The sequence below is a fragment of the Melospiza melodia genome, chromosome 4 (genome assembly GCF_035770615.1).
Source record: "Melospiza melodia melodia isolate bMelMel2 chromosome 4, bMelMel2.pri, whole genome shotgun sequence".
In the NCBI taxonomy this organism is placed as follows: domain Eukaryota; kingdom Metazoa; phylum Chordata; class Aves; order Passeriformes; family Passerellidae; genus Melospiza; species Melospiza melodia.
Window position 1 is genome coordinate 51,903,260 of NC_086197.1, and position 13,064 is coordinate 51,916,323.

Consider the following 13,064-nt stretch of genomic DNA (forward strand, 5'->3'; position numbering starts at 1 on the left):
AAATGCTGTTGATACCAGCGATCCTTTCTGCACATACTCTGCTGCTCCTGTCACCTCCAAATTTCATACAGTTGTCAATGCCTGAACTATTAGACGGAATAAATGTGCCTTCATGAAGAAATCAAAAAGCAGAGGGAAAAAACTGACAGAACAGCCTGAAGTCACTTGCAGTGACAGAGATCAACATGAAGAGTGAGGTAAGTAAAGAGAAACAGAGGTCTGGAAGCAAGATACTTGAGGTGCGTTCAGGCAACCACAGAGATGTGGAGATACTTCCAAAGTGAAAAAAAAAATAGCAGGATATTCTCTGCAGAAATATTTTCAAGAGATGCATGAAATATTTCATGAGGTGCATGTTGGTATGGTCGGTTGACCTTGGCTGGACATCAAGTGCCCACCAAACTGCTCTCAGCCCTCCTCCTCTGCTGGGTATGGGAGAGAAAAAAAGATGGAAAACAACTTGTATGTTGAGAAGGCAGTTTGCTAAAACAAAACCAAAAGGCTGAGTATGCACCAACAAAGAGAGAAATGAAGATTTTATTTTCTCCTTTCCATCAAGTGATGTCTGGCCACTTTGGGAAGCAGGGCTTCAGCACATAATGGTTGTTGCAGAAGGCAAACATTCTAAATAACAAATGTCCTGCCTTCCTCCTCCTTTTCTCAGCTTTTGTATCTATCTGAGCTGACACCATTTGGCATGGATTCTCTCTGTTCAGTTTGGCTCAGCTGTATTAGTTGTGTCCCCTCCCAAGATCTTGCCCACTCCCAGATGGGGGGCAGAATGATGGAGAGGCAGCACTGATGCTGTGCCCGCACTGCTCAGCAGTAGCCAAAACACTGGTGTGTCATCAGCACCTTTCCAGCTACCAAGGCAAAGCACAGCACTGTGAGGGATGCTACCATCACATGGGGAAAGACCTCCAGCTCAGCCACAACCAGTGCAGGTGGTAAGGTCAAAGTGGAGGGCTCTCCAAAATGAAGCTGGGAGTTGAGGCACACAGACAAGAAGCCCAGCAGCACTGATCTCTGAGTAGAATCACCTGCCCTTGAGGTGGACTCTGTGACATAAAAGACTGATGCAAAGGGAAGAAGAAATCACTGCTGACATCCAGATGTTGAACTTCAGAGACAAAGGACAACAGAAGCCATTTAAACTGTGATAATGGCAGAGAAAAAAACACCTTCCATTTTCTTCTCATAACTTGGCTAGGGTCTGCTCCTTGGACAATCAGCTGAAATTCTAACTTCTTCCTACTGGAAGCAAATCTACCTTTTCATTTTTCTGTTGGATGACTTTTTCTCCTGTTTTGAGTGGAGGTGCTATTTGTTGGTTGGCTGGTTCTGTTACCATTTGGGAATAAGAAAATTTTGTTGATGCTGCCAGATATCTGGAATATAGCGTAGGGAATACATTTCCTTACTTTGCAAGCTAGCACTGGGTAAACTAGGTAATTCTTGCACTATCCTGATGAGGACTGGTTTTTTGGATACAGTAGTATTGATTCAGTATCCACTTTCCTTTCTTATCCTTTTCCCCAAAACCCCAAAATAAGGATTTATGACTATGAAGAGCTAGCTCTCTTTGTGCTAGTGTTGTCCAGGAAACCATTTCCCAGCTATCTTTGTGTTCAGACCTATGTGTGTCATTCTGACACAGTGAAGGTTGGGTTAAACTTTAAATCTAATCAACAATATTTTTCACAAAGCAGTGAAGAAATGAATCCTAAATCACAAGAGTCTCCTCACAGCTGAATGAACTCCAGCATGCTGATATCAGTCTTCTCATCTGCATTGTTATTTTCAAAATTAACACAGAATTCTCATCCTCATATTAGTAGATAGCAAGATCATTCCCATTTTTGGAGGATAGAGAAGCTCAGACAGCGAAAAGCTAGCAACTTAATCCTAAAGCACTACACTCAGAAAAAAAAAGAGTCCATCATCAGGATTTGGAAAGTAGCTGGTTGCAAGTTACAAATATGTCAGTCATTAAGCTTGTGGTCAGAACTGGAGAGTTGCCAACCACTGTTTAATTCATTTGAATGCTCTTCCTCTCTGCAGAAGACACGAATTCATGGACTACAAAGGCAACCAAAACAAAAACCCCAATAGACACAATCTGAACTATCTCCCTAGCTGAGATGCTGAAAAATAAGCAGAACTACTTCACAACTCATGATGTAGGGGACAGATACAAAACCCATGGATGGAGCTGGGATGCTGGGTCCCAATTCATGCTAAATGTGTCACTGGAAGCCAAGGGCACATTTTACACAAATGTGTTAGGAAAGAACTTCAATGCTAGCTGTGACAGCTGTAGATAAGCAGCCTGTCTCACTGTTCTGTGTTACAAGTCACTGTAGGATGACCCAAGCACCTTACTTGCAGCAACCAGAAGAAGCCTTTACCTCTGGGCCACTGACAAGGTGACCTCAGTAACTACTGGTAAACAGGAGATCTTTAAATGATACATTTCCTTCTGTACTTCACAGAAGACTAAAGCAGGACTAAAAGGGTGTTTGATGGAGATAAAAACATTGAAATGGTTTTACTTAGCAGCTATGAAAAAGCTCAATTAGCACAAATCTAAGTGCAAAGCAACAGATAAACAAAGGGATAGGTAACCATCAGCTCCATCAGCTTCTGCTTCAAAACTGGTTGCAACCTTTATCATATGACACCTTCAAAATAAGTTGAAAATATTTTTTGAAATTTCTTTCTTTTCGAGAATATATTATCTGCAGAGACATAAGATGCAATATATGTAAATCAGCAAACTTTCAGTGAGTAGGACTTTCCTGGCTTATTCTGTACAAAGTGATGCCCAAAATACCACACTATTTCCATTTGTTTATGGTTGTTCTCTCTGAGGAAATGAGGATAAAAATGTTTTACATCTCTCTAACAAACAATTGCTGCCATTCAGACAGATAGCACTAATCAGCTATTTGCAGAGGCAGTGGGAACAGTCAATGCAGAAAGACACAGGGTATCCACATTTTAAATAATCTCAATGCAACTCCCTGCTACTTTGCTTAGAAAAATCGTTACAGAAAAAGCTACAAAAGCATCTAGTCCATGTGCAAAAAAAACCAAAAAAACAAAAAAACAAAAAAACAACAAAACCAAAAAACCAATCCAATCAGTTTTTAAAAAGCTGGTAGTAGCAGATTAGCAACTTCAATATTCCCAGGCAAGAGAGACTCTCAGTCAGAGCTGAGTGGTACAGGCCTTAAAAAAGGTTGGCAGGGTAACACAAAGTCTCAGAGGCAGCAGCTCTCAGAGAGCATCTCTGCTTTTTTCTGAAACATCACCAATGCACCACCATAGTGCACTTAGTTCTGTAATACAATATCACCTCATGCGAAATATTTCTATGGTTGTAATATCTCAACGAAATGGTCGTACTTCATTCTGCCTTCTCTCCTCTCTTCTTCCTTTAATTGCTGGCTCCCATCCGTGCACTGTGAAGCAGCATGAGAGAACAAGTTCCTTATCTAGCACTCAATGCCAGTATCAACAGCTGCCATCCTTACTGTGTCCAGCACTGATCTGAAAAAATGTACCACTATGCAACACTAACAGAAGAATAGAGAAATGAGGAATAACTCTTCATCCACGTATCTGGAGATAGCTAATGTGGGCAAGGAACAGAATAATTTTGGAGTGCTCCTAGCACAACTTGAAACGACTTCAACAAAGTAAGAGGAAAGCAAGCTTCCACAGTGTGCTAATACTTCACTGATACAACTGAAATTCAGCATCTTGAAAGCCATAGAATAGTTTGGGCTGGAACTCAAAGGTCATCTAGCCCTTTTTTTTTTCAAGTAGCTTTTTCTTGGTTTTTTGAAAGATCTACTTTCTCTTTTTGTAAAATCATAGAATTTTTTGGGTTGGAAGGCACTTTTAGAGATAATCTAGACCAACCTCCCTGCAGTGAGCAGAGACATTTTCAACTAGATCAGGTTGCTCAGAGCCCCATCCAGCCTGACCTTGAAAATTTACAGGGATGGGATACCCACCACCTGTCTGGGCAACCTGTACCAGCATTTTGACATCCTCATTGCAAAAAACTTACTCCTTGCATCTCATCTAAATCTCCTCTCTGTTAGTTAAAAACCACTTATCCTTGTCCTATCTCAACAGGTTCTACTAAAAAATCCCCATCTTTCTTATTAAGCTCCCTTGATATACTGGAAGGCCATAATAAGGCCTCCACTCCTCCAGGCTGAACACCTTAACTCTCTGATCCCTTCCTCATAGAAGAGGTACTCCACCCCTCTGAATAGTGAGTTTGGCCCTGTAAATGTCTTACGGAGTAAAGCCTGAAAGAAAGAAACTCCTCCATAAGTTCATGATACCAGAAGGCATATATTTTCCTTTACACTCCAAAGCCCCAGGCTTATGAACTGACAGGGAACTGTGAGGAACTGTGAGGAACTGTAGGTACAGGCAGGCCCTCACTGGAACACTTTGATCAACTTTTACCAAATTAGAATAGAGTTGAAAAGCTAGACTGGTTAGGATAAAAGAACTGACATCCTCCTGTCTGGCCACAGGGTGTCCTCCTTGCTCTGTGCTTTGGCCTCAGGTGACCAGCCTCTGCAGGGCAGAAAGATGTTAATTAAAAAAGCTCCGTTAATGGATCAGAAGTCTGTAGTTTGCTCAGCCCAACGTGCTCACATGCAGTATGATACAATACACACTGATGTTACTCCTCCCAGTTTCCTTATGACAATTACTTTGCCTTGACAGGTGCTGGCATTGGAGTCATATTTTTGAGTTGGTTAGACTCTTTTCAAGATAAGGAACTGAATTAAGAGTGTGTCACACAGACAACAAGTTCAATACTGCTCTGCATGTTTTTCTGTCACTGGCATTAAGAACCAGAGATGTTTAGAGAAACTGCCTGTTTCACATCTCTGCTAATAAATGATGCTCTTGGACATTTAATAATACTTAACCCAGTTCAATTTTCAAATTGGTTCCTCTGCAGCCCTGAGGAGATTATTCTAATGGCTAACAAGGCTCACATTCAGATCTGGGTTTTTTCTTTCATAACTGTTTTGCTTTACTTTCCAGTTATAGTCCCTTCTTCTACTCTAAAAATTCTTGCTCTTTGCTGGGCATTGTCACACTTCAGATCATTATACGCTTCCGTTTTCAGATCTGCTCAAACTGCTTTGTTTTGGGAATATGTGAGAAGGGCAGTGGGGAGGGGGAGTGGAGAGGCTGAAATGGTGGGTGGCAGTGGGAATTCCCTCAGTGTCCATTACCTGAGGTACTCGTAGAGTCCATACATGGGCAGGAAGTCGATGTCGGACAGAAACATGTATGGTGTGCTGATGTGCTTCATGGCCACGTTCCTGAGCAGGTTCACAGGGTAGAACTGCCCCTCCTTGTACACGATGTGGTAGCCAACGTTGTGGCGGCTCATCAGGACCTCCGAGCCCTGAGCGTAGCGCAGGAACTGCTGGGCTTCCGCGTCGGAAAGGTACAGTGCCAGGCTGATGGGACCTTCCCAGTGCTTGCAGATGGCTTCAAGCATCTGGAGCCTGGAAGAGGAAGGGTGAGAGTAAGAAAAAGAAAAGCTATTTCCCTGTCTGGGACTCTGTGTCTGTGTTCACCTGACCAAATGCAGAGATCTTTCTCTAAGTGAGACAGATTGGGGATGCTTTATATGCTGTGGAAAGCAGTAAATATTTCTACAGTGTAATTCATTATTTAAGATGGTAAAGTAGAGGTCTCCTCCTGGACAGATGGACTGCACCCTGGATACACCAATCTCACTAAATCCAATGTAGCCTAAGATGGCCCTAAATCAGATACCTAAAGCACCATCATTTTCTGTCTAAAGCTTTGATGCCACAGGAAAACCCACATGGATAACAGGACTTATCTAGTGGGAGCTTGAGCAATTGCAAGGATCTGTTCATGTGGATCTACCTAGAGGATAGAGGGCTCATAAACTTCAACTCTGTCAAGTGCCCAATTCGCATTTCAGGTCAAGCTATTCCCACACAGTAACACACTACAGTGCTCTTCAGCAAGCTTGTGGAGGACAGAGGTGTATGGACCCACAGATCATTTTACCTCCTGTCAGGAAAACCTTCCCCAAATTTTGCAAGGCAGTTAGTCAGATCTTAAAGGCTGTTAAAAGAGACAGGTCAATGGGATACTGCCTTAGGTGAAAATGGGCAATAACTAGAAGAAGGCTGGCTGTCAGGGAAAAGGACAGAAGGGGTGACACATTGATAGAAAGGGATTTACTATTAGTAGGGAGTAAGGAGAGGAGGAAGGACAGACATGGCATTGCTGTGGAATATCAAAAGAACATTTCAGAGAAAACCATCATTAAAAGTACTAACTTGTGTATGTTTACACTGTCTCAAATTTCATTAAATAATTTCTTAAACAGATTGTATTGATGTATATTTTTTAAAAATTCCTGCAGTTACAATACTACTGATGAAAATGACAAGGAAAGATTTCATTTGCAAACATAAATCTAACCCAACTTGGTCAAAATCATTTAAACATTTTGGGTAATTTATTGCCTAGAGATTGAGATGTGTCACCCAAAAGTACTGCAAGGACTGATTACAAAGCCTCTTGATTTAATATGGAGGGAAATGACTTATGCAGCCTAGCCAGATATTCTATTAAAATCTGGGAAGAGTAGATGATGCAAAATTAGTATCTTCACTCTGTTTGAAATCCACATTACTGAATCTTTCCTATTAATATTATACAAAATGCAAGATTTCTGCATTAATAATGCATTTCTGCATTATCATAATCTGAGAAAATATTTTCCCCCTCCTACTATCTCCCAAAGATTTGCAAAAAAAAAAAGAATATACTCATACCAGTAAACACAGTCTGCCTTCTGAATGATTGTGATGATACCAAGATGATATAATCATTTTTTTTTTATATATGAGATATTACCTTACTAGTCTACACTTGGTACATAATTTTCTTTTTATCTGTTATTGAAACAAAGGCTATTATCAGCCTGAAACATACAGCTAAATTTGAAACACAAATCAATATAAACATATCTAAAAGGTATGTAAGGGGTCCAGAATTTTGATTACACAAATAATAAATAGAGGGAAAATACATTTTTTTGCCTCTTTCCAACATAATACAAATCTGCTAATCAGGAGACTCCAATCTGTCAGCACTCAAATTTAGGGCATCAGTTTAAAAATGGAAAACTTGCCTAGTAAAAAATGCAGCAAAATGCCTTCTAAGGACTCCATGCAGTGGACTAATGGCATATATAACTTATTTAAACAGCACACCTGCAAATGCAAACCTTTTCATGATACTGAAGTGGAAAATGGCTTCTGGTGGTACAAGTTCCCAGCTGGACACCTTAGTACCCTTCAGAATACTCCACTGTACTGTGCTGTTCTCATTGACAGGCTCTACTTCCATAAATATGCTACAGGGACTGCTAGGTGATCCTCCATAATCTGCTCTCTGTAAGTTGTTATGTCTCTTTTGACCACAAAACTTAGAATTATGAGTTTCTAAGCACAACATGACCAATTTATTTTGTTTTTTTTTAGTGGACTTGAGGAAATGTGTTCTCTTAAGGACTCTAGAGAAAACAAATGTAGTGCTGTACTGCATAACAATGAGACCATAATTCAGTTGGTAAATTTTTTAAAGGTCTGTTCAGCTAAGTGAATTTTGCTGGAATTCAATTGTTTTGTGAGATTCTTTATTTTTATTTTTCTTAAGAATACTCAACTGATTTCCAGCTCATTCTCAGATTCTCAGATTTCAAGCAGTGTATTGCTAATCATGTCTTTCCTTTTCCCTATTCTGACCTCACATTTTTTTAAGTCCTACTCTGATTTCTGACCATCAGGTACATACTGAACCTTTTAAAAGCCTGCTTAGCCAAAACACGTGCATGAAAATCACACTGAAGCAACCAAGCCATTATTCAAGGAAATGTCACATCACTGCAATAAATGACAACTACCCAGTAATGAACAACCCTCGATGAAGTCTGTCTCAAAGCTTCCACCTAAAACAATAATGTTAGCTTGCAGAATGCATCCCTCTCTTCCATTCCTCAAGCCTACAGGACAGGTAAACCTAAATCTGTCATGACAGTCACGTCAATCTCACCTCCAACGGGACAAGGGGAAGTGCTGGAGTTGTTTTTTTGCTTTTCCTCATCTCCAATAATAATTTCAAAGAATAATTCAGGAATGTAGTGTACAGCATGTTGTTTATGTCCATGTCACCTTACATCTGAGACACTCTTCTTAAATGCCTACAGTTGTGCCAGAGGTGTTTAATAAAAGTGGTTTAAAGAAGATGGAAAAAGATAAGGCAGTAACTGAAAGATGTCAAAGGAAACAAAGCAGCTAAGCAGTTCTTTGGTAGGTTATTATTTATTGATTTTAGCTGAAAGAAAGTATTTCCAACTCAAATCAATAATTTATAGCAACACACCAGTGAAGTAGGGAACACTTTTCCTGCACAGAACCAGGACGGCTGTTCTTCCTGAATAAAAATGTGTGGTTCTGTCTATCAATAAAAACATGTGCCCCAGTGAGGATCCAGAAAGGGAAACAGATGCTCAGACGCTGCATCAGTGCCAGTGAATCAGCACTGAGCCCCAGCTCATTCTTTTTAATTAAATTCTGGGGGGAAAAATATACCATGTGCACACACCGGCTTTACTAATTTACTGTGGCACTCACTCAGGGTCTGGTTCAATTTATTTCTTTACTTTTTTACTCAAAGGTTTGTGAACACTTAAGAAATGTTTCCTCAATTAAAAATCAATACAACAGACACTGATGTGCACAGCACATCATAACACAAAGTGCAGTGCCGAGGCACCACTGGAACAGAATACTCCTTATTCATTTTTGTTTATTTTAAAAACAGGCTGTAAGTGTTTTGTTTGTCTCAGTTCCTGTAACCCTCCTGGAAAACTGCTGAGCTTCTACTAGTGTAGCAGTGGTGTTATTCACGTGCCATGTCGTATTCTGTATGTGCTATGCTCAAGGAAATGAAGAGTTTCTGGATAATACTCAACGAGTTCTGATTTGTTTTGTAACCCACTATGATGGCAGTAACTACAAAGTTTGGATTAGATTTGAACTGAGAAGCTGGAGAAAAAAAAAAGAGAGCTGACAATTACAAAATTTCACAAAACTGGCTGATCCAGACTGCACTTTCTGGAAAATTTCTTCTGAAGAAAAAGCTTCTGAAAAATTTCAGCTAATTGCAGTGGTGGGAATCAGAAAGGTATATGTGGAACTTGTCATGAAATGGATTTCTTTTTCCCCAAATTAAATACTAAATACCCCAAATTAAATTCCACTTCACCTAAGAACTAAAAGCCCAAATGTTCTTCTGAGAATCTACATTTGGATAAAGATGCAATGACTGCTCAGATGGAAATTCTTTATTTCACACTAGCACAGTAAAAAAAAGGTATAATTTTCAACTTCCTAATTTGAAACTAGAATATTTAGTTCTGATTCTTACTGTAAGAAAAATCACTAATTGAAATTTTCTGCAAGGAAAATGCCAATGAAAGCAAAACTAACATCTTCTAGTGCAGAAAAACACATGCAAAAACTTGGGTCAGCTACAACTGCTTGCCTAATTCTATTACAAACATCTGTTTTTTCCTAAGTTACTGCAAAACTCCATGGACTAATAATGCCTGACAATCCCAACAAAGAACAACTTTCTCAGCTCCAGGAGTCAGCCTCTCATGAACTCTACTCATGTAGAGTGTAGCACAGTGTGTGCACTGCACAGACAACATCTAGGCTTCCATGGACATGCATTTTTCCTTTCTCCAAAGCACTCCACAGTCAGATTTCCCTGTAATAAAAAGCTGTCTCACAGTCCCAGATGAACAAGAGGCGTTCCCCACCTGTCCATGGACAGTTGTGCCACGAGTGTCACGTCGGTGTTGTCTGCAGCAGGCTCGTACTCGTAATGCAGAAAGTAGAGATGAGTGCGATGGACGGTGAAGCGCTCGCGACGGAATTCATAGCACAGGTCGTCCTCATCCAGCTCAGACAGCTGCTTCTGGAGCTGCAAGCAAAGAGTGGAAGTAACATCGTTTCCTTGTAATTATTTTAGCACATCAGAGAGAACCAGGAGCCTGGGAAATTGCAGAATGATGCAAAGAGGAATGGAATACATAGAGTAGCAGAGTTTTCCTGAGGTTTCCCTTGTTACTGCACAAGAAATTAGAAGGAAGGGCTTGCAGGTAAATTTATAACGCAGACAGGACACTCTATTATGGTCTATATATTCTCTATATTGCCTGTATTACATACTTTCAAGATCCAGTGACCAATCCCAGGTTGAATAATCATCAAGTCCAGGAGCTAATGTTCCAATGTTTTGCATAATTTCATCCTTACTAGAAACAGTGTTTTACACCAGTCACAGACATTCTTCACTAGCCAACACTCAGCAGCAGACTCAGCACTGAGAGATTCCCAGTCTGCTGCCTCTGCTGGAGAACAGTAACTGCTGCTACCAGCACGGACGGAGAGCTGGGAATGTAACATCTCTAACTGATCATTACTCCTTCTCTTGAGATTTATGTTCTTTCCACTGCAGAGGTGCCAGAAGTAAGCCTTTAAATGGGATTTATGCTTCTGGATACCTAGTTTGAGAAATCTGGAGGATGGTAGATAACTTCCTGGCTCCCTTGGAAACCAAGCCTCTTCAAAGACAAAACGGGCATCTCAAAGCAATCTAATCCCAAGTCTCTTAGACAGGTAGGTTTAAGACAATAAACTTTAGCTCTAGGGAAAGGTAGAAGTGAAAAACTGACGAATTGTCTATGCACATGACCAATTCCATTCCCAAACTAATTATTTTTGGGGTTGGACTAGATGATCATTGAAAGGTCCCTTCCAAATCAAACTATTCTACGATTATATAATTCTCTGATTTTAAAGCCAAGCATCTGGCTAGGATATTGAAAATGCATTAATTTTAAAGGAAAAAACAGTCACACCTGCAATAAAATGTTATGAAGATGAAAATTTTTTATGGTTTTAACATGTGACATTGAGTTCAGTATCTACTGCTCTAAAATGTAGGTTACAGATAAAGTATCATTTTTGTATCTGATTTCTTAAAGTATCCTGTGAGAACAATAGCCAATTAGTAAAACATTCATCAGCAAATGAGAAAAATTATATAGGAATTTTACAAATTTTGATAAAAATCACAGTGTACCTCAAAACTATTTAGTTAAAAAGGTTATTAAATTATAGACACCTTTTTCTCCTGCTCAGAATGAATAAAGTAGTAGTTTCCCCATCTTCAAGAAAAAAGAAAAAGGAAAATGTAGGTATTTTCTGTTGTGTGTTAAGAAGAGCTGTTGTTCTTGGAACTATAAGCATAATGGTTGCCATCCACAGCAATACTTACAACTGACTGTTTTCCTGTGAAGGCTGATGGAATAATTCCTGATATTTTCCTGTACATCACTCTATAATCTTCTTCTGAATAATGGAAATACCTACTTTGATTTCAATGAGTTTTGGATAAGGCTGTCATTCTTCTCTGCTATTGTTCTGCACAGATCTTAAAACACCCCTCAAGAGGGACTGCTATTAGAAAGATGAGAGTCTGAATCTTCACAAATCTTTACTCAGGCAAAACTTCTATTGATATCAAGATCTCTTTTAGGTGGAACAGAAATCAGGAGTTCTTTTACGTATCCTCGGAGTTTCATTCTTTCTGCTTTACAAACCATCATTCAGCTGTTCCTGCACTCTACTTTCAAAAACACATTCAAATAATATTTGAATTAAACTCAATATTTACAACAATGACTAGAAAGCATCTTATATCTTTCTGTTTCTTCCTTGTAAAGGGACATCAGTGTTCCCTTAAAAGAACTATTAAAAAGATTATTGAAATTTTGAAATTTAAATAGTTAAAACAACAGCAATGCACATTTAGGGGTACCTTACTATCCTTCTGAATGTACAAATGACCAGGCCAGAAGATTTTAATTGCACAGCAGTTATTAATCAGGCAGTCACCAAATAATTATCAGATTGCATTTGGCTTGAAAGCCAAGAGGCTAAAATATTTAATTATGAGTTCAAGAATAACATTTGGAGCTAAATTACAGCTTTGTTCACTATTGAACCCTGGCTGAGAGAAGAGGAGGAGACATAGCTTCTGAGAAGTCCCACCTTTTTAATGGTGAAACTCACCAAATCACAAAGTTGGTGATGGAGGTGAAGGAGAGAACGTAAAATTTCTGTAATATAGTCTTTTCTACTGCACACATATTATGTGGATCCATTACTTAAAGACAAAGAACTCTTAGCTTGGTTTGAAGTTTGCTCCCACACTGTCTTCTTGAAAAGATGTGTTTATAATGGGAATGCTGACAGATCTACGCAAACAGATGCTTAAATACAGTGCTCAATCAAAATAAGGACTTGAATATCAGCTGGAATTGATAAAATCTATTGTGGATTTTTTTCCCATTATGGATGCATCCATTACATTGATAATGATATGCCCGACCCAGCAAAAGTTTCTCAGCTGTAGAGAAGCAGCATGTACTCTCATAAGCAAGTACCCTGCTAAGCCAGACTGTGTGCTTCTAGAAGAGTTTCAATGCTAAGGCTACTTGCCACTTAGCATGTGGGAAATGTCACCCCCATGAAACATTCTCACAGCTGAAAAATACTTTCAGACTGTGTGGGGTAGATACTGTCCTAGCAAATACTGTTGTGGGAAACAACACCTGCCTTCATTGGCATCATGGTGCTACTTGGTTCAGAAATAAAAATGAACTCTGGTTCAGAACTTGGTTCAAAAAACAAAAATGAATTATGATATGCATAAGGCCCAAACAGAGAGACAAATACATAAAAGAAATACGGGCTATATTATTTCTCTGGGACACCAGATGTGGCAGGGGATCAGGCTCCATCTCAGGAAAAGTAGTCTTTGAAGCTAGGCTAGTCAGACAAATAACTTAGCCTTGATCTTCCAGGTCTACTTGTCTAACACATTTCTGT

General features: G+C 39.5%; 1 protein-coding gene across 4 annotated transcripts in view; it reads right to left on the reverse strand.

Moving 5' to 3' along the window:
- LARGE1 (LARGE xylosyl- and glucuronyltransferase 1) overlaps window positions 1–13,064 on the reverse strand; it is a 284,069-nt gene that overhangs the window by 14,356 nt on the left and 256,649 nt on the right. For all 4 annotated transcript variants that reach the window (XM_063154402.1, XM_063154401.1, XM_063154400.1 and 1 more), the window contains 2 exons: window positions 9,926–10,089; window positions 5,277–5,555 (listed from right to left, as the gene is read on the reverse strand). In XM_063154402.1, the coding sequence (XP_063010472.1) occupies window positions 5,277–5,555; window positions 9,926–10,089 (443 nt within the window). The remainder of the gene's footprint in view (window positions 1–5,276; window positions 5,556–9,925; window positions 10,090–13,064) is intronic.